Source organism: Macaca nemestrina, chromosome 1 (genome assembly GCF_043159975.1).
Source record: "Macaca nemestrina isolate mMacNem1 chromosome 1, mMacNem.hap1, whole genome shotgun sequence".
In the NCBI taxonomy this organism is placed as follows: domain Eukaryota; kingdom Metazoa; phylum Chordata; class Mammalia; order Primates; family Cercopithecidae; genus Macaca; species Macaca nemestrina.
The window spans coordinates 198,543,923-198,569,330 of NC_092125.1; the positions used below are offsets into that span (position 1 = coordinate 198,543,923).

Below are 25,408 nucleotides of genomic sequence, written 5' to 3' on the forward strand. Positions count from 1 at the left end.
GAGCTTGCAGTGAGCTGAGACTGCGCCACTGCACTCCAGCCTGGGCGACAGAGCGGCGAGACTCCGTCTCAAAAAAAAAAAAAGTTAGGATCATTAATTCTCCCATTCAACAAATACTTATTAAGCATTTACTGTACTGGGTATACTAAAGTAGATACACAAAGTTCCTACCCTTGTGGGGGTGTGTGTGTGTGCAGAGATATATATTTATTTATACTGATATAAATTATATGTATTTACTATGTGTACAACATAATTTTCTTTTCTTTTTTTTTTTCTGAGATAGTGTCTCACTCTGTCGCCCAGGCTGGAGTGCAGTGGTGCACTCTTGGCTCACTGCAACCTCTACCTCCCAGGGTCAAGTGATTCTTGTGCCTCAGCCATCTGAGTAGCTGGGATTACAGGCATGCACCACCAAGCCCAGCTAATTTTTGTAATATTACCAGAGATGGAGGTTTTACCATGTTGGCCAGGCTGGTCTTGGAACTCCTGGCCTCTAGTGATCCACCTGCCTTAGCCTCCCAAAGTGCTGGGATTACCGGTGTAAACCACCACACCCAGCCATGACATCATATTTTGAGGAACAGGCTGAGTATCCCTAATCCAGAAATCCAAAATGCTCTCAGTATCTGTAACTTTTTTAGCGCCAACATGATATTTAAAGGAAATGCTCATTGGAGCATTTCAAATTTCAGATTTTCAGATTAGAAATGCTCCATCAGTTAGCAGATATAATGCAAATATCCCAAAACCTTTTTAAAAATCCGAAATCTGAAACACCTCTGGTCCCAAGCATTTCAGGTAAGAGACACTCAACCTGTGTATGTGTGTATGTGTGTATGTGTGTCTGTGTGTGTATACACACACACTGTGCGGTCCCTAAAGCTAGCTAATTAATATTTGCATTCCCTCAGTTATTGCTTTTGTGGTGAGAACATTTTATATCCATTCTCACCATCTTTCAAGAATACAATTATCATTAACTATAGTCACCATATTGTACAACAGACCTTCAATTCTTTGTAACTAAAAAATTTCATATCCTTCAACCAAAATTCCCTGGCACCTTCCCCAACTACTTCCTCATGGTTTATGTTCTAATGAAATAAATTTAAAAAATAATAATCAAAATCTATCACTCAAAATAGCCCTGGGATAATTATTATTCTAACAATGACAACATAACTCAAAGATATATTTTTTAAATTCCCTTTTATAAATTCCTTCACAAAAGGCATTGAAAGTCACAAAAGCACCAATCTTATTTAATCAAATTTCATTTTTGAACAAAAATTGATATAAAATATCTTAATCTACACTTTAATCAATATACATGATTCTAAATGGCTTTTAGCCACACGTGAACAGTAAATAAGCACTCAGGAGATAAAAATTGATAGCACAGAAGCTATTCAAAAGAATGTATAATTAACTTAAAAGATAGTCCCAAAACAAAAAGTTGCAGAAGTTTCTATTTTTCTTTTAAATAGTGGCAATTTTACAATAAAAATAGAAATTCCGAAGAAAACTGAAGTCAAATCTACATTTGCATACATAAGTTACAGTATATATTTAAGCTGCCTCAAATATAACCAAAATTTACTCTTTCAGTCATTTAAAAAAAATGAAGCATAAACGATGTACATATAACTAACTTCCAGAAAAACTTCTAACCACATTTAAATTTCTTTTAAACATCTCTTAACTGAACTAGAAGGAGGAGTATCTTTTTTTCCTCTCCAGGCAGGCAAAGTGCAGCATCTGTGTGAGGAACTGTAAACACTACTGCCTAAAGTAATAAATGAATCATGGTTTGAGTAGCCTGATTATAGAGTGTTTCAGAACAAGAGCATTATTCCTCTTTTTCTGACTTAAACTGTTTCTAACAATCACAAAATTAGTCAAAGTTATTTTGTATTCCTCAAATATATCAGGATGACCTTATTACAGTCATAAGGTCATACCCTTTTTTTGTTATTTAACATTCCAATGGACACAATGAGGTAGTTCAGAGATATTGAGAAAATAAAAATATATACACTGGAAGCCATTTAAGGTTAAGAAGAAAAGTATTAAATAAATTCAAATTACATAACAGGAAATATAACTTTAAATATTTGTTGGATTTAAATATCTATTGCCTATAGTTATAAGATAAAATACTGCTGTAATACAATATCCCTAAATGTGCACTTTTTGTTATATTAGGCACTTCAACTAACAAGGATGGGAGAGCTGGTTTCAAAAACAATACATAAAAGTAACATTATTGAAAGCTAAAAAACAAGTTGAGCACCTAGCACCTGGAAGACTGAAAAGCAACAACTGAAAGCAGACAGAAAATAAAGTATTTCTCAAAAAAAAAAAAAAAGGAGTAAATGTGGAATATCAAATGTAATACATGGGCTAAGAACAAAGTATGCTGAGAGAAAGGAAAGAAATAAAAAAGATAATTTAGAATTCTGCTATACTTTGAGCAACTTGAACAAGTTTTCTTGGTGAGAGGAGGCGGTGGGCGGGCAGGTGGAACTGTATATCCAGTGAGGCACAGTGTGGAGCAGAATAGCTGAGTAGACCCTTTTCTCTGATAAGCAGTTTGCCCCTTCTGGAGGATTTTTTTACAACCAGAACAGGAAACTCGAACAGCTGTGGCTGGAACTGAAGGAAGCATTTTATTCATGCCAGATGACGCCAGTGAGGGCTGAAAGCCAGTAGTCAACTGTGGAGCTTTAAAAAAAAAAAAAAAAAAAAAAAAAAAAAAATTGAAAGAAAAAAATGTTTTACTTTTTACCATGAATTTTAAGTAGACATTCTTTCTCTTCTAGAGCTAGTCTTGAAACCCAATAGTAATTATGCAATATACAATTTAAAGGCATCCTAAGTGGGTAGAGAGAGCTGCCTAGTTTATTAATACAAGCAGAATTTCTTCTCAATCATATTGGTCAGAATATACACAATCCATTTATTCAGGTCTGTTTCTTACCAAGAGGGCTGCCACTGACTGAAAACACAGCACTAATTTTCAGTTCCCCCTCTTGAGTTTTTTGCTGTTGGCCATGACTATACTCCTTTAAAGAAGAAAAAAATAAATAAATACATAGAGAAAATAATAAATACCTAAAGACATCCAGACATTCAAGACATTTTACTACCACTATAAAGAGGTGGAAAATGTTTAAAACATTAATAAGAAATAATAAAATACAAAACAGCAAGCAAACTATAATTAAATATGGGTATAATATGTATATGCTAGGAGTGTAAGAAGGAAAAAATGAAAGTAGTCTGTGACACTACTATTTATAAATTATTTTTGAAAAATCTTCTTTAATTTTATTAAAGTATTATGAGTTACTGTTTATTATAAAAGTAATACACAATCACTAAAGAAAATTTAGATAAATAAAAATAAGAAAAAAAATCTAATCATATTTTAATCATCCCAAAACAACCACTGTTATTCTTTGGGTATATTTCTTTCCAGTCTTTTCCCCACCTCAATACAGAGGTTTTATTTCTTAATAAGTTGTAATTATACTAAATATACCATTCTTATAAACTGATTTTTTGCTCATTTGAATCATTTGAACTTTTTGTATATTAGTATATTACTCCAAAATAACTTATAATGGCTAAATATACCAGTGTTTCCAAAACTGAAGTCCAAGAATCCCTGAGGTCTACGTAGTCTGAAAATTCTAAAAGAATGCTATTTAAATTTTGTTTTTATTTCAATGATTTTTATGTGCACATACACATATTTTAAGTCATGGGTAACCACCATATAACTGAGTTCTACTACAACTTTTCAGTGCTGTTTGCTTTTTACAATTACAGGATTGCATTCTAAAATCATTACATAATAGATTTAACTTTTATTTTAATTGTTTATCATATTGTTTATCATATTGAAACATGCAAAAACTCTGCAAGACCACTTATTCTTGGAATTCTGGAGTATCTCAGATATATCTCCTTTTCTGTGGTGGGGAGGTGTCGGCACATTACTCAAGTTTGAGACATACAAATATATATTATTTAAGAAACGTAACACATTACACAGAGATGTGACTGGGATGAGGTGAGTGAGGCACATGCCTCAGGTACAAAATTAAGGGGGCACCAAAACCTCAGTAATCAAGATAATATTTTAACACAGTATTTTTAAAAATCAAATTTATGCAAGGTCCATGATGAGCAAAATATCAAAATTTTAAAGAAATACCAAATCAATATTACTGATTTTTTCCTTCTGCCTCAGGCTCCAATGGCCCCACATGGCACTGAGATTATATAACCACAACACAATGTTGGTCCATTTAATGTTTCCGCATATTCAGTACAATGAGCAATGCCACGATGAATATCTTTGTGAATATTCATACTCCTGTATTTAGGATTATCTCCCAAGAAAAGAATTCCTAAAGTGGAACTACTAGGTAAACAGGTACATAGTAAAGGTTCTTGATACATAATGACAGATTGTTTTCCTCCCCAAAAAATGTTCTTAATTATATCAGTAATTTATGAAAAAACACCATTTAAAAGTATTTTCCCACTTTGTTTCAATTTCCAGCTATTTTTTAATGTTCATTTACAAAAAGTACATTATAATGGAACAGTATTAACTCTCAGTAGCATTTGTTATCAACATTTCCTCAATGTGTACTTTGAGTTAAAATTTTATATATTTATTTCCATTTTTATGTCAAAAATATCTGACAGTCTTTACCTTTGTGATTTCTTCTATCTCTTACAAAGTTTTATTTCCACATTAAAAGAATAAGAAAATAGTTTCGTTTTTATAATAATACAGTCCTTTAATCCAGGGGTCAGCAAACTTTATCTGTAAGGGGCCAGATAGCAAATACTTTTGACTTTGCAGGCCATATGGTCGCTGTCCCAACTACTCAATTCTCCTCTGATGGAGTAAAAGCACCCAGATAATATGTAAATGAATGAATGTGGCAATGTTCAAATAAAACTTTATTTATAAAAGCAGTGGGTGGAAAAACAAAAAAAATGGGGGGGTGGAGGGCTGGATTTGGCCCACCACTAATAATTTGCCAACCCCTGCTTTATTCCATTTGGAATTTACTCATTTTGATGTATAATGAACTTCTCTTTTTTTTTTCTTTTTGAGACAGAGTTTTGCTCTGTCACCCAGGCTAGCTCAACCTCAGCTCACTGCAACCTCTCCTCTCAGGTTCAACTGATTCTCCTGCCTCAGCCTCACAAGTAGCTGAGATTACAGGCACCTGCCACCACGCCCAGCTAATTTTTGTATTTTTAGTAGAGACGGAGTTTCACCATGTTGGCCAGGCTGGTCTTGAACTCCTGACCTCAAGTGATCTACCCACCTCAGTCTCCCAAAGTGCTGGAATTACAGGCGTAAGCCACCACGCCCACCCCTTTTTCTTTCTCTAAACAGTGAATTCCTTTAATTTGCCACTGATAAATATATCAAATTCTTAAAAAATAATGTCTGTTTTTGGGCTATCTCTTCTATATCATTTTCAGTCTGACTAATCTTATCACATCATGCTATCCTAATGAAACTAACTGTAGAATGTTTATGGCCAGGCGTGGTGGCTCACACCTGTAATCCCAGCACCTTGGGAGGCCGAGCTCGGCAGATCACCTGAGGTTAGGAGTCTGAGACCAGCCTGGCCAACATGGTGAAACCCTGTTTCTACTAAAATTACAGAAATTAGCGGGACATGGCGCACGCCTGTAATCCCAGTTACTCAGGAGGCTGAGGCAGGAGAATCACTTGAACCCAGGGCGGGGGCGAGGCAGAGGTTGCAGCAAGCCGATATTGCACCATTGCACTCCAGCCTGGGCAACAAGAGTGAAACTCCATCTTTTAAAAAAAAAAAAAAAAAAAAAAAGGAAAGCAATGAATTATATGATGTTCATCCATTTAACAGTGTTTGCCGCTCTCAACCTCTCCATCCATTTTTTAGAAGGTATGTGTAATAAGTGTGTGTATGTGCATGCCTATTATTCTTCTACAAAACTTCGTAACCTAACTTGATATTTACATCAGAATTGCATCAAATCTGAATCTCAATTTTTTTTTTTGAGATGGAGTTTCACTATTGTCCCACAAGTTGGGGTGCAATGGCACGATCTTAGCTCACTGCAGCCTCCACCTCCCAGGCTCGAGTGAGGCTCCTGCCTCAGCCTCCTGAGTAGCTGTGATTACAGGCGTGCACCACCACGCCCGGCTAATTTTTGTATTTTTTAGTAGAGACAGGGTTTCATCATGTTGGCCAGGCTGGTCTTGAACTCCTGACCTCAAGTGATTCACCTCCCTTGGCCTCCCAAACTGTTAGGATTACAGGCGTGATCATGATTACAGGATTACACCCGGCCTTAAATCTTAATTTAAAAATAACTGACATCTTCATATTTCTTACATTTAAAAAGATGGATTCTTCATTATTTCAAGTTATATTTGATGTAAGTACTGGTTGCTGCTGGGAATAGTGTATCTTTTTCATTATATCATCTAACTAGGAAGTTTACAGAAATGTTGGTATAATTCAACTACATACTCCACTAAATTTTCATGAATTCTATTAATTCTTTCATAAATATTCTTAATAGCAAGTGATAATTTTATTTCCCTTTTTCCGTTATTTTTTCTTTTAATTTCTTTAACATGGATTGGAGTAAAAATCCAACAAGAGTTAAATAATAACGATGACATCCGCAACTTGTATTCTTTTAGTAATATTAACAGAAAGTTTGCATCATTTTACTTGAACTTCAATAACTGTTACTGATCTGAAGTAGTAGTTCCTTATCATGATCAAGAAAAAAATCTATTGTAAGAAATGGCTGAATTACATGAGATATCTTTTGGCATCTAATAAAGTGACTATTGCAGATACTCCTATTTGGCCTGCTGATGAAATGTATGTATTAAAAGATTTTCTAACATCAACTAATCATGACATTCCTTCATTATATAGTGTATTAAAGAAAATTTCCTTAAATATTTTTATTTTCATCTCAGAAAACTCCAGAAACAACCAATACTCATTGGCATACATTAACGGTCTCCAGTCAGCTCTCTCAGTCTCTGTGATGGCTATTGCAAACTTCCGTTGGATTCCTTTAGCCTTGAGTACATATTATTTGTGTAATACAGTAAAATAGTATACATCTTAAGTACTGTCTGTATGGTCCACAATGCCTTCAAGGCACAATCATGTTTGGTTTATGTTTGTATCCTCCCATGATCACTAATTCCACAAGTATTTGATAAATCAATGACTAGCAAATAACTAATAAATATTTTCTGAGAAGTAAACATCTAATTGGTACCCAAAAGCTTTCAGAAGCAGAAAAACACATGTCAAAACAAAACAAAACAAATCCTATACCAATACCTTTACTTTCTTAGTTTACTACAAATGAAGACCAATATTAATATCCCATGAAAGTATTTTAGAAATGAGTAAGTTTCTATTGCCAAATTAACTCAACATGGCTAAAACAAAGCCCCAACATTTGAATTATCACATTTTCTTCCCAAAACTGTATGAATCACTATTATGACAATTAGTTCATTTGCTTTCCCATTTTAATTGAGTTCTTTCAATGAGAGACTACACATTAGCTCTCCCTCTATCATTATGAGCAAGAAGAAAAAGAAATCATGATTTTAATGCAGTATTTACTGAATGTACAGATTTTAGAACCTACAGAAAAGGGAAATGAGGAAAATGAGGTCTCTGGCTCTGTTTAAAGTATCTATTTTGAAACCTTCTCTAGGTATTTTAAAAATTAAACAACTTTTATTTACAGAAAGATTAGTACACTAAAAAAAAAAAAAAAAAATACTTTGATTACGACCCCAGATTGACTCCTTCCTGGCCATGAGGCCTGAGTAACTAAATCTCTGTATCTCTCAGCTCTCTCATCTACAAATGTTAACATCCTTTACTCTGGCCATCTTAAATAGGGTTGTTAGGAGAATTAAGCAACAGAGTACATGTAAAAGCATCTGTAACTGTAAAAGTACTACAGAAAACATTACAGAAACATGCAATAGAATTAGAACGAAGAAATGAAACTGAGAGACCCAATGACATCATGCCAGTAATAGAGGCAGGAGGACAGACGATGACTGGCAAATCCAGAATATCATAACTGAAGAAATAACCAAGAGCAAATGGGTAGAGGAAGTTAAATACATATACACACATGTCAGCACCTTGTTATACAAGTGCTGTATAAAAGTAAAGAAATTAGGACCAAAATGAATTGTGTAAAAAAGAGAATTAGCAAGTGAGCTAAAAGCAAAACTACCTAAATTAAGCACAAAGAAAAGCCAAGGAAGTTTTGAAAAGGTGCCATAAACTAAAGCTATGATTGTATTGAACCATGAAAAAAGTTACTGGTAACTGGATGGTCAAAAGTAAACGCTGACCACAACTGTAAAATCTATCGGTATTTTATGAGAGGCTAATAGTACTTTTTTGAGACTAATAAAATAATACACTAGAGTTCCCTTTTCCAGTACATGGGAAATGAATAAAAGTAATAAGTTATGCAATACTGAAAGGCGATACTCCTCTAAAAGAAAGAGGGAAGGTGGAAAAGGGTGTGGAAAAGACAAGAAAAAGAAAAGAAGGAAAGAATCATGTATCTAGTTTAAAACATGAGCTGCTCTGGGGGGATTTCTAGAAGAATTATCAAAGGTCTGATCCTATAGGACTGGTATGGCTGACAACAAAAAGGACTCCTCAGGGAAAACCTAGCTCTATCCACTCACATACTGCAAGTGCCTTATTGTGGGGTCAGGGTAAAGAATGTTTTTGGATCTTATGCCCAGGATCTACTCACATTACTGCTTAATTCTCAAGTCCAATCAATCAGGGAGGGAGTCTTTGGGGAAGTTCTTCTCCATAATCATGATGAAACTTCATATTCATATTCAGTATTTTATAACACATTTTATAATTCTGAATAAGTATATAAAAATCTAAGTGTTTCTATCTGTTCCATCCTATTTATATTCTCTAGCCAATGGAACCTCTGACTGTTTTGAAAACAACAATACTAATAACCTTCTCAGTGTTCTCTACCCCTACTATATTTGGTTTATGCTTCAAGTGCCTTTTTGTCCCATGGAAGTGTCACATGGGTCAAGTACAAAAGAAAGAGATGATTTTGGTACCCTGCCAGCACACCCACATTGGGGCAGGAGAAGAGATACAAGATCTGCCCTTCATATAGACATAGTTGTAGTCTTCTGAAGGATATACTGCCACATGAACTTTCCCCAGGTGTTGAGACATCTATTTATCCCTAATTCTGTGCTCACAGAAGTTAGAGACAAGCCTGTGCAACTTACTCTACCAAAAAATATATATATATTATTATTTTTATTGTTTTTTTTTTTTTGAGATGGAGTCTCACTCTGTCATCCAGGCTGGAGGGCAGTGGTGCAATCTCGACTCGCTGCAACCTCCACCTCCTGGGTTCAATTGATTCTCCTCCCTCAGCCTCCGAAGTAGCTGGAATTACAGGCACCCGCCACCATGCCTGGCTAATTTTGTGTATTTCTAATAGAGATGGGATTTCACCAGGTTGGTCAGGGTGGTCTGGAACTCCTGACCTCAAGTGATTTGCTGGCTTCAGCCTGCAAAGTGCTGGGATGACAGGCATGAGCCACCACTTCGGGCCCCTCTACCAAATTTTTTTTTAATTCACCAGTGTGGTGGTACACGCCTGTGGTCCCAGCTACTTGAGAGGCTGAGCTGGGAAGTTCACTCCAGCCTGGGAGGTTGAGGCTGCAGTGAGCAGTGATTGCACCACTGCATTCCAGCCTGGGCAACAGAGCAAGACCTTGTCTCAAAAAAAAAAAAAAAAAAGAAAAGAAAAAGAAAAGAAAAGAAAAAAAAAACAAAAAGAAAGAAAGAAGAAGAAGAAAGCACTTTCACAGAAGTCTGACAGTCTCAAACCCTCTAATACAAACAGAAAGATAGGAAAATATAAGCTTCCCCCAGATTAAATGTCATTTCAGAAAAACAGCCAATTCATACCGTCTGTACAAAACACAGATACCCTCAAATAATTGCTGCTATTGCATACTCGTCCCTTGGACCCCTTCTTGCACTTCAAAATGATTGCAGCATCTGATATAACTTTTTCCTTCTATTCCAACAATAGCAACATCATTAACTGCATGGATAGCTTAGCTGACTTCAGGACCTCACAGTTACAAGATCTCTATGATTTTATCTCCAGAGCAACCTTGAAATAGCAGAGTTCCACCTTCACTCTTATTACTCACAGATCTCAAACTTGGAATCACGTATCATTCATCAAAGCCTCCTTTACCTTCTATCCACTAATCCAATGAACTGGTTCTTCAATCAATTAACCCTTCCAAAGATGATCTGTCCATTAACCCCTCCTGAAAAATATTTAAATCCATATATAGCCTGTACTTCATTAGCATTAACTGCAAAAGGCTTACTATCCTACATAAATTTGATTGCACCACAAACCCATAAACTACCATAAACCTTCAACCATATCTGCTGTATACTTCTCAAATCCTTGCACTAAAATGCATTGCAAAAATCACAGTGGTGTTAAGAAACACAGATGATTAAAAGCCTTAATTACTACTCAGGAAAAGTTTCATACAGCTCATTAATGCCTTATATGGTAATTCAAATAGCCTCAACCTTCTTTAAGAGTTTCCTTTCACCCTGTCAACAAACTATTTCACTTCTTAAGCACTTCCTCTCTCAAATGAATAATTCAATGTGTGGAACAAAAAGAAGGGGGGGAAAAAAGGTGAAATGTTTACTTGAGCATTGTCAGGTTCATCTTTAATTTTGTCTAGTAGTCCCTGCCGTGGTGCCATTGCTTTGTCATACTCATCATCCAAAGGTTCTTCTTTAATTCTAATATTTGATGCAAAGGAATTCCCCAGTTCCGAACCAATGGATTCTTTATTGGCAAATGGGTAGCTGGAATCCTAAAACACAATATAAAGGATTAATAAATATTCAGACTTAAAAATGATTCCTCTTCAGGTTTAACACCCAAAGAAAAGCTCATTGGAAATGAAGAACTCTATGGACATTCATTAGCGTCCCTATGCCTAAAAGTAAATGTGTTATATGTCTAAATACCAAATACAAACAAAGACCCTAAGAGTTGAGGCTTTTTAGAATGTCTCCAATGATGACCTTACACAAATATTAAGCAAATTAAAAAAAAAAAAAAATCAGTGCTCTACCTAATACATTGTTAGAATTTAGAAAGTGACATAAAGAAAACTTTGACACTTGTCACAGTTACAGCAATCTACATACACACTGAAAACTTACCCTAAAGTTTGTTTCTGGGGTTTGTGGTAAATGGGTATGTAATGTTTCTTCAACTTGATTAGCTATTGAAAGGAAAAAAAAACAAACAAACACATGTATATGAATAACAAATCTTATAAAGAGTGACCTAAAAAGCTATCATTTGATAACCACCTCTCTTTTCCAACAAAGATGCTCGTTAGAGTGAATTGGGTCCCAAAAACACCCAAAAGGTATTTTCACTCGAAGTTCTGCACAATCTGGCCCCACCTAACTTTTAGCCTTACCCTACATTTTTTCCTTGCTCAAACCTAAAAAAAAACAATTATTTTTGCTCTGAAAATTGCTTGTGTTTGTTCTCCCCCATTTCTACTTATTCTGTTCCAAGTCCCCTCTGTCTATCCTAATCTTTATAGTTTTCCAGACTCAGCTCAGTCAAAAATTCACCTCTCCTCTATAAAACCCTCCCTGTTCAATAAGTTAAAAATCATCTCTCTTCTAAGAATCCCTAAAACACACTGTTTCAATTATTTGAAAGATACCTTCTTGAACCGCCTTATGACAAGCTCTTCTATCATTGTCTTTAACTGTAAATTAAATCTTATGCTATTCCACTGGACATTGGCACTTCTACTGCCAGACCTGTCTTGTCCATTCTACTACTAGACATTATGTTCCTTGAGAAACATGACTCTCATACCCCAAGAAGGGATACTGGAAATATATACTGAATTATAGAGAAAAACATAGTATATCCTTGCACAGCCTTGTACATACTCAAAAGCTGTCTCTCTAACAATACTGGTTTGTTCTTTCTACCATACATTTCCTAGCATTGTTAGAAGAAATACAAGGACTGGTATAGAATACTCGCTTTCCTTCACAGCTAGTGAACATTTATTGAATAATTACTATTTTACTACACTAGGTTAGGCCCCAAGAATACAAAGATGAGTAAGATAAAATCTGGCCCTCAACTCCTACACTAGTAGGTAAGGTAAAACAAATACAGAACTATAATACTGTGTGATAAGTACTATAAATAAATAATGAGGCATGAAAACGCTGTGGAAATATAGATAAGGAAACAATTCATTCTTGATGTAGAGCAGTTAGAATGATGACAGAGTAGAAGAGGTTTATGAGTTAGGCATTGTTGGATAAGAAGTACTTTCACAAGCAAATATACAGAGAGAAAATGACATGCAGGCAAATGGAATAGCAGGAGGAAAGGAAGGCATAGAAGGAAATATATGATATATTCAAGAATGTTAACTACAGCTAAAGTATAGGGTACACCGGGCAAAGAGGCTCAGGAGAAACCTCAAGAAACTTCTAAAACATAAATTAGAATTTTTTTTTTTAAAAAAACCTCCCTTTCAGATAGAGGTGAGAGTTTATAAACAAAAAATTAAATTAAATTTAAAAAATAAAATAAAAACTCCCTAATTTGGACTAAGTGGTGAGACAGCAGTTTGAATTAGTGCTTACAGCACAAAGAAGTTAAATCCAACTTCAGGTTCCAATGTTCAACCAAAGAAAATGAACAGGTGATTCAAGTATCTTGCCTTTCTCATCAAAACATTGCAACCAGGGGAGGGAGAAATGAGGTTTAGAGCTATTTTCAACCATTTATACCATTACCAAAAGTTACTGGGAGAAATTCAGTCACTCTGCAAAGAACAAGGACAAAAGAAAAATGACAAGCTTACAATGAATTTAACCGTTCATACTTCACTTAACATCAAAAGTAATAAAAGTTATATATTATGATCAGTAATTTTTAATTGTGTTTTATGGTTCTAATTCCAACAATTATTACCTGCTTTATCAAAAAAACTGCTTTTCAACCTTGAATCCAAATCTTTATGGGGTTTATCCAACCGTTTTTCACGTTCATAAGTTAGGTCTCTATTTTTCTCCTTTCCAGAAAATGTCTCTTTGCTGTTTTCTCTTACTAGACTAAAATCTTTCCGTATTGATTTAAAGACAGAAACCTGATCAAACTGTTTAGGAAAGTCTTTTTTTAACTTATTTTGAATTTGTATTTCATTTTCATTGTCTGATTCATGCTGTGTGACTCTTCTCTCTACTTCCAAGCTATCATCAGTATGAATTGAAGACACAAGATTGTCCTTTGAACTAAAATCCTGTTCATCCTCATTGTCACTACCAACGACTGGAATTCCTGCAAGATCCCCAGAGTTCAAAAAATAATCATCTTCATCCAGCAATGAATTTTCAGATCCTGTTTGATTCGGCATTCCATAAGACATGCTGTCAAGGGTAGGAGTTAAGTTGTGGTCTATATCTTCAGACATTTCTGTATCCATGATACCACCACCTTAAAAAGTAAAATACTGTTTAGACAAACGATAGTGCTAAAGACCACAATGATAAGGTCAGTTTGGTATTTAACCAAATAAATATTTTTTCAAACATAATACAGATATTACCATAGTATTCATTTAACACTTTGATATGGGTGTGACAGATATGACTATTCTTATCTGACAGTTAAGGAAACGAGGAGCCAAAACTTGAGAAACTACTTCAGGTTAGAAAAGAAAGCTGTGAGATATAGAGAAAAGAGCACCAACTTCAGAATCAGACATATCTGTGTTGAAATCAAAGCATGATCCTGAAAATCGATATAATCCTGAAAAGTAAACTCTCAGAGTCTATCTATACAACAGCATAATACTCACCTTGGAGATTAATTTGTGGTGAGGATTAGGATTAAAGGACCTACTAACACAATGACTGACAAATAGAAGGGAATATAAAATGGTATTTATAATTATTATGGCGATTATTCAGGTAAAACTGAGATCAGCACTCAGGTCCTCTGGTCTGAGTCCCATTTTCTCTGCACTAACACTAACAAACACTTATGGCAGTTAATATTTAAACATAAAAATAAATTTTCTCCAACCTAGAATAAAAAATTATTTACTGTTCAAAACTACTAATATATACTAATCTCTCCCATTCCAAAACAAAACAAAGCAACCCCCTAGCCCTACAATGCCCTCATTCATCTTCCCTTCACAAACTTGTAGGAAAAAAATTCTACATAGTTTGCTTCTACTTCACCTCTATCCATTAACCCTTTGAGCTTAACACAATCAGCTCCCAACTTTCCACTGGAACTTTTCTCACTAACATCATCAACGATCTCCCAATGCTCAAAGCAAATTGACTTTTTTCAATCCCTAAGTGGCATATCCCTCATGGATAAAATTCCTTTGGATTCTTTGGTACTCTTATTTCTTCTTACTTTCCTTAATTGCCTTATTAATTTATTTTACACTCCTCTTCTTCTGTTCACATGGCTTCAATATTAGTTTCTCTGCAAGATTCCCATTCTCTTTACTTTCACACTCAGACTGAGCTATTTTGTTCACCTCCATAACACTTACCTTTGCTATTGACTTCCTAAGCACTTAAGCTTAGACCTTTCTTCCAAGATTTCAGAAGTCTACATTCAACTAGCTCCTACACGTTCTCCAACTTAGCATCTCTAAAATCAAAACTCATCATGTTCCCTCCCATTCCAAGCACATGCTTCTTATAATTCCCTCAGATGGTTAACAGATTCACCAAACCAGCAGGTGCTCAAGATTTCCCCCTGGACAAATTCTGTCAACTTTACTTCTTATCTCCCTCAAATCCATCTTTTCCACTTAGCACCTAGATCTAATACTCCACATCTCCTGCTGGATTCTACAATACCTTCAAAGGTATACTAATTCAATCCACATGTATACTCAGGAAGCAACCGTACCCTTATAAACTCTATGCCCAGACCACATTTAATTGGTCCATCAGCAAACAAACTGGAACTGATAAAAACAGAGTGAGGCGAAGACTAAAAATATTAGTGGCATTAGCATCCTTGCTCTGATTTGTTCCTGAAGCCCAGTTACATCCTTCATGTGGCTGGTTCTTCAACCCTTCTCTGGATGCCATAAATCCCATAAATTCCTCTTAAGTTGATTTAAGTTGGATTATCTGTAATCAGGTCCCAACTGATACAGAATCCAAAGGAAAGCTTTCCTGGGCCAGGCACAGTGGCTCACACCTATAATCTTAGCACTTTGGGAGGCCGAGGCCAGAGGACTGTTCGAGGCCAGGAGTTCAAGACCAGCCTGGCCAACATAGCAAAAGCCCATCTCTACAAAAAAAAAAATTTTTTTTTTAATCAGCCAGGTGTAGTGGTACACACATGCAGTCCTAGCTACTCAGGAGGCTGAGGAAGGAGGATCATTTGAACCCAAGAGTTTGAGGCTACAGCAAGCTATAATTGTGCCACTGCACTCCAGCCTGGGTGATGTGACAGGGCAATCCTCTGTTTCTTTTTTTTTTTTTTTTCTGAGCTTTGCTCAGGTTGCTCTCTTCCTTAATGACACCAGAATTACCTTTCCAAAATATAAGTCATTTCACATCACACCCTCCCTTGAGATTCTTCAATAGCTCCCCACTGCCTGAAGTATTCATTCATTCAGTACATATTTATTAGGAAACCACCCTGTAGTAGATATTGTGCTAGGTTCTAGGGATAAAATGATGAAAGAGATAGGTATGACTCTTCCTCCTCACAGAGCTAGAAAAAATAAACATAAAATTAGAAACAGTATGAGGGTAAATAATTTGAGTCCATGTCAAAGGGAAGGAAAGAAAAGTTTGTTTATATCATAAGAACATTTGCTAATAAACATAGAGGCAATAAGATTTGGAAAAATTGTTTATACTTTCTAAAATAATCAAATGAGACAACAGATAGTAAAACAGATGCTAAAATTTTATGAGATGTATGCTGAAGAACTTACAGGTGAGTCATCTCAACGTTTCATCATAAGTAGCTGACCACATAGCACGTGCTCTGTAATTTTTCATGAATGAAAAATTAGGCATTTTATGTAGTCAGAACATTGAGTTCTACAGTACATGAGAAGTCAATACTAAGAAGTAACATTGTAAGCAACTTTCCATATCACTACATTTACTTAGTTAGTTAGTTGGTTCATTTTTGGGGACAGGATCTGGCTCTGTCAACCAGGCTGTCATGCAGTGGCATGATCTCAGCTTATTACAACCTCCGCCCTGGGACTCAAGCAATCCTCCCACCTCAGCCTTGAGTAGCTGGGATTACAGGCGCACGCCACCACATCCAGCTAATCTTTGTATTTTTTGTAGAGACCCAGTTTGGTCTTGAACTCCTGAGCTCAAGCAATCTGCCCACCTCAGTCTGCCAAACTGCTGGGATTCTCAAATCCCATGAGCCACTGCACCCAGCCCCTTATCACTACATTTAAATTCAGGATATAGTATTTGAAGAAAAGGGTAGTCATCTCGAAAAATGAGATCCCTAACTCACATCAAAAAAATTTTACACATGTATCTAAGTTTAGGCATAAAGAAATAAAACAGTAATATTAAATATAAACTATGGAAGAATTATTTTAATAATATTAAAGAAACAATGGAAGAATTATTTTTGAGTCACAGAAAGAAGCCTTTCTAATAATGACCAAAAATAATCCAGAATAAAAGATCAAGTTATAAATAAAAATATAAAAGATCAAATGTGACTTTAAAACTGGCTAGAGATGAGAAAACACAAACCAAATCAAAAAGATAAAAAGATAAACTGATTTAAAAGGTTTTATTTCCCCGGGCACGGTGGCTCACACCTGTCATCCCAGCACTTTGGGAGGCTGAGGCAGGCAGATCACAAGGTCAGGACTTAGAGGTCAGCCTGACCAACATGATGAAACCCCGTCTCTACTAAACATACAAAAATTAGCCGGGCATGGTGACGCGCGCCTGTAATCCCAGCTACTCAGGAGGCTGAGGCAGAAGAATTGCTTGAACCAGGGAGGCAGAGGTTACAGTGAGCCAAGATCGCACTACTGCACTCCAGCCTGGGCGACAGCGTGAGACTTCGTCTCAAAAAAAAAAAAAAAAAGTTTTTATTTCATTTTATATCACAAAGGGTAATTTCCTTAAAAGATAAAAATAGGACCTATAGTTCAGTAAAGATATAGACAAACAACCAAATACATATATAAAAGCAAAGGGTTCAAACAAACTTTTCAGAGACAGTAAAATACTAAGGTTCAACAAGAGAAATGCAAACTAATAAAACAATGAGATACCATGTTCACACAGTAAGTTGGTAATAACAAAAAGTTTTGATAAAAGTCTTGCAGCTGGCCGGGCGCAGTGGCTCATGCCTGTAATCCCAGCACTTTGGGAGGCCAAGGCAGGTGGATCATGAGGTCAGGAGATCGAGACCATCTTGGCTAACATGATGAAACCCCGTCTCTACTAAAAATACAAAAAAAATTAGCTGGGCGCGGTGGTGGGCACCTGTAGTCCCAGCTACTCAGGAGGCTGAGCCAGAAGAATGGCGTGAACCCGAGACACGGAGATTGCAGTGAGCTGAGATCGCACCACTGCACTCCAGTCTGGGCGACACAGCTAGACTCTGTCTCAAAAAAAAAAAAAAAAAAAAGAAAAAAAAAGTCTCGCAGCTATGCTATAGGCCAAAATTGGGAAACTATGGCCCAAGACTAAAATACATACAAAGAAAGTTCAAAATATTTACCATCTGGCCCTTAACAGAAAACCGTTTGCCTACTCCTGCAGTCAAATGCTACTGGTAGGAATGCAAACTGGTACAAAACTAATAAAGAGCAATTAAGTAATATTTTTGATACTTTGAATACACAGAACTCTTGACCCAACAATTCAATTCAATTTTTTTTTTTTTTTTTTGAGACAAAGTTTCACTCTGTCACCCAGGCTGGAATGCAGTGGCGCCATCTTGGCTTACCGCAACCTCTGCCTCCCGGGTTCAAGTGATTCTCCTGTCTCAGCCTCCTGAGTAGCTGGTATTACAGGCACCTGCCACCATGCCCGGCTAATTTTTTTTATTTTTAGTAGAGACAAGGTTTCGCCATGTTGGCCAGGCTGGTCTCAAACTCCTGACCTCAGGTGATCCACCCGCCTTGGCCTCCCAAAGTGCTGGGATTATAGGCGTTAGACACCATGCTCAGCCCAGCAATTCAACTTTTACAAATTCATCCTGCAAATATAATCTCACAAGACAGTGATGAAAAAGAGCATTTATAGCAGAAAAAGACTGAAAATAGCATATGTGTTCATCAGTGAGGCTAACTTAATTATAGCACACACCTCTAATGGAATATTATATAGCTGTTAAACAGAATGAGGTAGCTTTATGAATTCCCAAGATATGTTAAGTGAAAATATTTTTTTAAATCTTCAAAATGCACTAGAGATTTACAGCTTTCTCAGAGATGTCAATTTCTTTTCTTTTTTTTTTTTCTATCTTTCTTTTCTTGAGACAGAATCTTGCTGTCACCCAGGCTAGAGTGCAATGGCATGATCACGGCTCACTGCAGTCTCAACCTCCTGGGCTCAGGTGATCCTCCCATCTCAGCCTCCCAAAAAGCTGAGACCACAGATGTATGTCACCACATTCAGCTAATTCTTTTTTTATTTTTTGTGGAGACGGGAGTTTCGCTACATTGCCCAGGCTGGTCTCAAACTCCTGGGCTCAAGCACTCTTCCTGTCTTGACCTCCCAAGGTTCTGGGATTACATGAGCCACAGAACCTGGCCTCAGAGATGGCAATTTCTAACAAAGCAACTGATTTGAATGAGCAATTTTGGTACTTACACAATAAATCTGTAGACTGCATAAAATCTTATGCAATTAAAATATAAGTACTAGTTACATTACTTAACTGAATCAGAATTTGTCTCATCCTTGTGATCCCTATAACCAAATAAAAGAAACAGTTTCTGTTTCTCAGAGCTTATATCAAGAGAACAAAACAGAACACTATGATCACAGTAGCTGAAACACCTGAAAGCACAAATTTCTCATGGAAGATTTCTGGCTTTTAGACACTATGACTATGCTTGGCGTGTATGAGGAAAAGCAAGGATGGTATGGCTGGAATTGCATATATGATAGGAAGAGTGATAAAAAAAATGAGAAAACAGAAACAGAGGATAGGTCTATTAGGAAACTGCAAGCAATACAAAAAAATTGCAATGTATGTAAGTGTAAAAGGAAGTTGTTAGAAGACTCTACAGACAAATTAACATAATTTATGTTTTACAAGGATCATACATTTTACACATAGCTTCTGTGTACTATGAAGTGTTCAATGTTATAGGGAGCAGAAGAATGGAAGCAGGAAGACCACTTAGGATCACTTAGGAAGCTACAATAACCCAAGGAAAAACTGGTAGTGAAACCCAAGGTAAAAATAATGGTGGATGTGAAGAATAGTAGTCAGATGTGGATATATTTTCAAGGTAGAGGCACTGCCTGATATGTATATGAGATGCTGGGTATGAAAGGAGTCAAGAACAACACAACAGGGTGTCATTTCTTGAGACAGAAACACTAAGGGAGGACCACACTGAAAGAGGGAGAATGAATAATTTGGATTTGGGATGGCAGACTTTGATATCCTTCTTAAATCTTCAAATGGAGATATCAAGAAGGCAGCTGGATATATTAGCCTGTAGTTAAGAGAAGACTGGCCAAGTAATGAGACATAAATTTGGGACTCATCAATGAAGAGATGGTACTTAAAATTCATGAGACTAGATAAGATCACCTAGTAAGTTTATTTACTATAGATGGAAGACAGCTGAGAGTCCAGACATACTTCAGCACTGCAAAATCTGGTCGAAATGAAGGAGTCAGAAAAAGACACTAAGAAGAAACAGCTAATAGAGTAGGAGAAAAATGAGGAGGCTGGTGTCATAGAAACTAATGAAGAAAACAGGAGGGAGTGACTTAACCATAATGAATGCTGCTGAGATGACTGATAAAATGAAGACTGAGAACTTAACTTCTAACTTGACAACAGCTACATCAGTGGGAAAATGAGTATGCAAGTCAGAGTGGAGTGATCCCAATACAGATTGAGAGGAAATAACTTGAGAATCCTAGTATAAAATAATTCTTCAGAGGAACCGAAGGAACAGAGATAACTATTCAGAGGCCCTTAATAGAGGTTTTTTTTACTTTGGCCGTGTGTGTGTGTGTGTGTGTGTGTGTGTGTGTGTGCGCGCGCATGCACGCGTGCGCACTAATTTTTAAATTATTCGTAGAGATAAGGTCTTGCTCTGTTGCTCAGTCTGGTCTTGAACTCCTGGGCTCAAGTGATCCTCCCACCTCAGCCTCCCAAAATGCTGGAATTATAGGTGCAAGTCACTGTGCCCGGCCTATTTGTTTTTTTTTTAAATAGATTTTTTTTTAAGATTGAGAATATTACAGCTTTGTAGTATGCTCACAAGAAAGCTCTAATAAAGAGCAATGAGTTCAGGAGGAAAATCTGTGTGTAATAGAGACTGTGATCAGTAAAATGCAAATAGACTTAGATTTTGCAAAAGGAGAATAAAGTTATTTTAAGTAATTTAAGAACAACATTTGTTTGATAATGAAAGTAAATTTCATACTTCGAGGTAAAGTCAACCGTCATTCTTTGTCCCTCTTATGCTTAGTCATTGTTTTAGCAGTATACTGATACTTCTAAGCTATATCCAACAAACATTTCAAGGTATAACCACCAACTAAGGAATTCAACTATCATAAATAAATATTGTGAAATATTCTAATATATTAACTCCTCCTGCACATTTTTGTTTTCCTTTTTATTTTTTTGGGTTTTGTTTTTTGTTGTTGTTGTTGCTGTCCAAAAAGTTTATTGTCTTTATCTGAAAAATCCTCATAGAAAATTGTTTGGTTTAGCTCTCAGCAGTCCGCTCCTGAGCTCTGAGGAAGTTTGCCTTCTTTTGAGTTATCCAATCTTTCTTCTGAGCAAGGGATATTTTGGCATGGTTCCACTTCTTCTTTTTAACTTCTTTCTTGGGCTTCTTTTCATAGACTGGATTCTCTCGTATAGGAGCATGAGCTTTCTTATACATCTCCTCCATCATGTCTGAAGTTATGCTGTTCTTTACGTATTGAGAGGACTGTTTCTTGTAAGCATCTTCCCATTCTTTCATTAAGTAGTTCATGTAATCTGCAACATCCTGGCCCATGATGTGCTTCTGGTGTACTTCTGCATTAAATTACTTGCTTTCAGAATCATAACCAGGGAGTCATTTGGTACTGTGAGGGATAGACAAGCCTCCATCCACAGCGCTCTTCAGGGCACCCAAAACTTTATTGCCAGTGTTAGTTCTGGCAAGGCCTGCATCCAAATAGCAAGTAACGGCACCTGGCTGACCATGACTGTTTTCCACATTGTATTCATCACCAGTCACCTCCACTTGGCATTCACAGATCTTGTCCATGCCAAACCTATTCAAAAGTCTGTGGGCCAACAGCAGGCCAATACAATATGCTGCAGCATAATTTGTCAGGTCAACCTTCACACCGTATTTTGGCAGTTCATTTGCATATGCTGCGCAGACTATCATATCCCCCTCTATACGGGCATAAGCAATCTGACAAATGATACCTCTGTTTGTTACACGAATTATCATCCTGTATTTATGGGTTTTGTATTTATTTTTATTCTGTATCACCAAGTGTTTCCAAGCATAGTAATCAGTTTTACCCTCTCGTCATCTTCTTTTTTTTTTTTTTTTTTTTTTTGAGACGGAGTCTCACGCTGTTGCCCAGGCTGGAGTGCAGTGGCGCGATCTCGGCTCACTGCAAGCTCCGCCTCCCGGGTTCCCGCCATTCTCCTGCCTCAGCCTCCTGAGTAGCTGGGACTACAGGCGCCCGCCACCGCGCCCGGCTAATTTTTTGTATTTTTAGTAGAGACGGGGTTTCACTGTGGTCTCGATCTCCTGACCTTGTGATCCGCCCGCCTCGGCCTCCCAAAGTGCTGGGATTACAGGCTTGAGCCACCGCGCCCGGCCCCTCTCGTCATCTTCTAAATTTCACTTGGTATCTCTTAAAGTAGGCCTTATTCTTAATAACTTTAACAAACCCCATCCTGCAGAAGAGAGACCTGAGTCCGCGGCTCGACAGAGACCTGCGGGCCCAGCAGCACTGGGAGGGGGAAAGGCACATTTTTGTTTTTAATCAAAGCATAATTTTCAGAAATAAACTAGTATTAATAGTAATTTTGGCCGGGCGTGGTGGCTCACGCCTGTAATCCCAGCACCTTGGGAGGGTGGAGTGGGCGGATCACCTGAGGTCAGGAGTTCGAGACCAGCCTAGCCAACATGGCAAAACCCCATCTCTACTAAAAATACAAAAATCAGCTGGGCGTGGTGGCACATGCCTGTAATCCCAGTTACTAGTGAGGCTGAGGTGGGAGAATCACTTGAACCTGGGAGGCAAAGGTTGCAGTGAGCCAAGATCGTTCCATTGCACTCCAGCCTGGGCAACAGAGCAAGACTCCGTTTCAAAAAAAAAAAAAACAGTAATTTCAACTTTAGAAATCATGGTTCTCTAACAATTCCTTGCGATTACTACCCTTTTTCTTTTTTTAGATGGAGTCAGGAAGATCACTTGAGCCCAGGAGTTTCAGATCAGCTTGGGCAACATAGCATGAGACCTCGTCTCTACAAATAAAATTTAAAAACAAGCCAGGCATGGTGGCACGCACCTGTAGTACCAGCTACTCAAGAAGCTGAGGCAGGAGGATCACTTGAGCCTAGAGTTCAAGGCTGCAGTGAGTTATGATTACGTGACTGAACTCCAGCCTGGGTGACAGAGACTCTGTCTTTAAAATAAATATATATATTAAAAAATGAAAAACAAAAATTATATAAATTAAAAAATGAAAAACAAAAACAAGGTAATTGCAGTTTGTTTTAAATAAAAGCTTAAGTTAGCACTGTGCTTTGCCACAGAAATTTTTTTTTTTTTTTAAAGACAGAGTCTTGCTCTGTCTCCCAGGCTGGAGTGCAGTGGTATGATCTCAGCTCACTGCAACCTCTGCCTCCCAGGTTCAAGCAATTCTCCTGCCTCAGCCTCCCAAGCAGCTGGGATTACAGGTGCCCACCACCACGCCTGGATGATTTTTTTGTATTTTTAGTAGAGATGGGGTTTCACCATGTTGGCCAGGCTAGTTTCAAACCCCTGACCTCAAGTGACCCGCCCATCTCAGCCTCCCAAAGTGCTAGGATTACAGGCATGAGCCACCGTGCTCGGCCACTGTCACAGAAACATTTCTAAGAGATGATCTGACTATTACTGCTACTCAAAAAAAAATAATTTCCTAAATAATAAAAACCCCTTTATAAGATCACCATGTAATTCAACAGTCAAAGCCAAGGATCATTAAAAATGAAATATAAATGCCTTAAACGTTTATTTTTACTTGGACATACAAAAGCACATTTACCAATCATTTAATATCAGTCAAGATTTTCATAATGGCTATGCTAATATGTCTTTCTTAGCTAAACCACAGGCGGGACACCATAGCTCACACCTGTAATCCCAGCACTTATGGAGGCTGAGGCAGGCAGATCACTTGAGGTCAGGAGTTCGAGATAAGCATGGCCAACAGGGCAAAACTCCGTCTCTACTAAAAATACAAAAATTAGCCAGGTGCATGCCTGTAATCCCAGCCACTCAGGAAGCTGAGGCACGAGAATTGCTTGAACCCAGGAGATGGAGGTTGCAGTGAGCCAAGATCACACCACTGCACTCCAGACTGGGCAACAGAGGGAGACTCTATCTCAAAAAAAATGAAATAAAAATAAATAAATCACAACCATATAGGCCATCTTCATGACTGCAATCTGAGTTTCTTTAAAATGGAGGGAGAAAGTAAAGACACTTGCACATCCATGTTTTTACTGATTTGCTTAGTTTTTCTAAAGCATTCACATTTTCACAGAAGCAACAGTTTACTTTTCAAAGTAACATTTCACTAGTGTAAAAAAATGTACAAGTAAACTTATATAACTACAATGCCGAGTAATAATAAAGTTTGGGAACAAACACAATAAATCCTGGTAAGTATGCTGAATTGTGTGGCTGGGTCTAAAACTACCAGATGCTCCTCAACAGCCACTCTAGTTTTCTCCTTTAGTGACAGACCCTGATTCTTATCAGAGCACATTTACAATAATAGAAAAATGGTTAAGTCTTATGTATTCCTAAACTGAAAAAGAATCATAGTTATTAATACAGCAATAACCAAACGAAAACTCTACCTGAGAATGGGATAATAACAATGTAGTAACTCAGTCTTCTTTCAAGTTGCAGGGATGGACACATTAAGGAACCAGTATTTTTTTAATGGGTTAGAACAGAAAGCGAAGTGTATCATATAGAATGACAATAAGCAATGCTACAAGAAATGTTTGTGTACACACAGAGATACACATCTACATGTCTCAATGTAAAATATATTTCTAACAGTGTTTCAAATATTTTTTAAAGTTTGAAACCAGTGAATATTTAGATCAATCTGATTTTATAGCTCACCAAAAGGTGATAAATACTGAAACTTGATACATTGCTGATAGAAATGAATTTTATTTTTACCAACTTTAATAGTCAACTTATGCACTAAGGCTTTAAAAATTATGAATTTGAAGTACAGTATAAACCATTTTATAAAACAAATAATTGTTTTTCAATATGAGAACTACTACAACAGACTTTACTTTTTAGAATGATCCCTGTTATTTCTAGTGTTCTGGCAGCAATGATCAAGAAGATTAGAGATATCTATAAACTGATAAAACATTCAGCAATTACCTAAAAACTGTCAAAAGTCTATTAAAACTGAAGCACATCACTGTAATAAACTATCATCTTCCTGAGTAAAATTTTCATATCTTATTACATGTCAGTATTTCAAAGAACATATTACTTTTGTAAGCAGAATAACATAATATTTAAATAAAATAATAAATACAAAAGTCATTTTTGCCAATAATTGCAGAAGCACAATACGACAGAGATATGGGGAGACAGTACCAACTACCCAACTGTACCCCAATCTTTAGCCCCATAAGCTATTCCTACGATTCTTCCTTCTAATTCCAAACTTTCTGTAACATAGTTCTGTTACTTAGAAAACAAAAATCTGT

At 36.8% G+C, this 25,408-nt stretch overlaps 1 protein-coding gene and 1 pseudogene across 8 annotated transcripts in view; both read right to left on the reverse strand.

Annotated features, from left to right (window-relative positions):
- The window catches only part of LOC105494697 (zinc finger MYM-type containing 4), a 160,181-nt gene that overhangs the window by 47,909 nt on the left and 86,864 nt on the right, over positions 1-25,408 (reverse strand). For 5 of the 8 annotated variants that reach the window (XM_011763385.3, XM_011763386.3, XM_011763384.3 and 2 more), the window contains 5 exons: positions 13,165-13,686; positions 11,364-11,425; positions 10,838-11,008; positions 2,984-3,068; positions 2,472-2,727 (listed from right to left, as the gene is read on the reverse strand). In XM_011763385.3, the coding sequence (XP_011761687.2) occupies positions 2,472-2,727; positions 2,984-3,068; positions 10,838-11,008; positions 11,364-11,425; positions 13,165-13,686 (1,096 nt within the window). Of the gene's footprint in view, positions 1-2,471; positions 2,728-2,983; positions 3,069-10,837; positions 11,009-11,363; positions 11,426-12,833; positions 13,008-13,164; positions 13,687-25,408 lie in introns of those variants that run through there. The other 3 variants (XM_024796883.2, XM_024796882.2, XM_011763388.3) reach the window with 2 other exon arrangements.
- On the reverse strand, positions 13,693-22,271 carry LOC112428999 (large ribosomal subunit protein uL18 pseudogene; annotated as a pseudogene).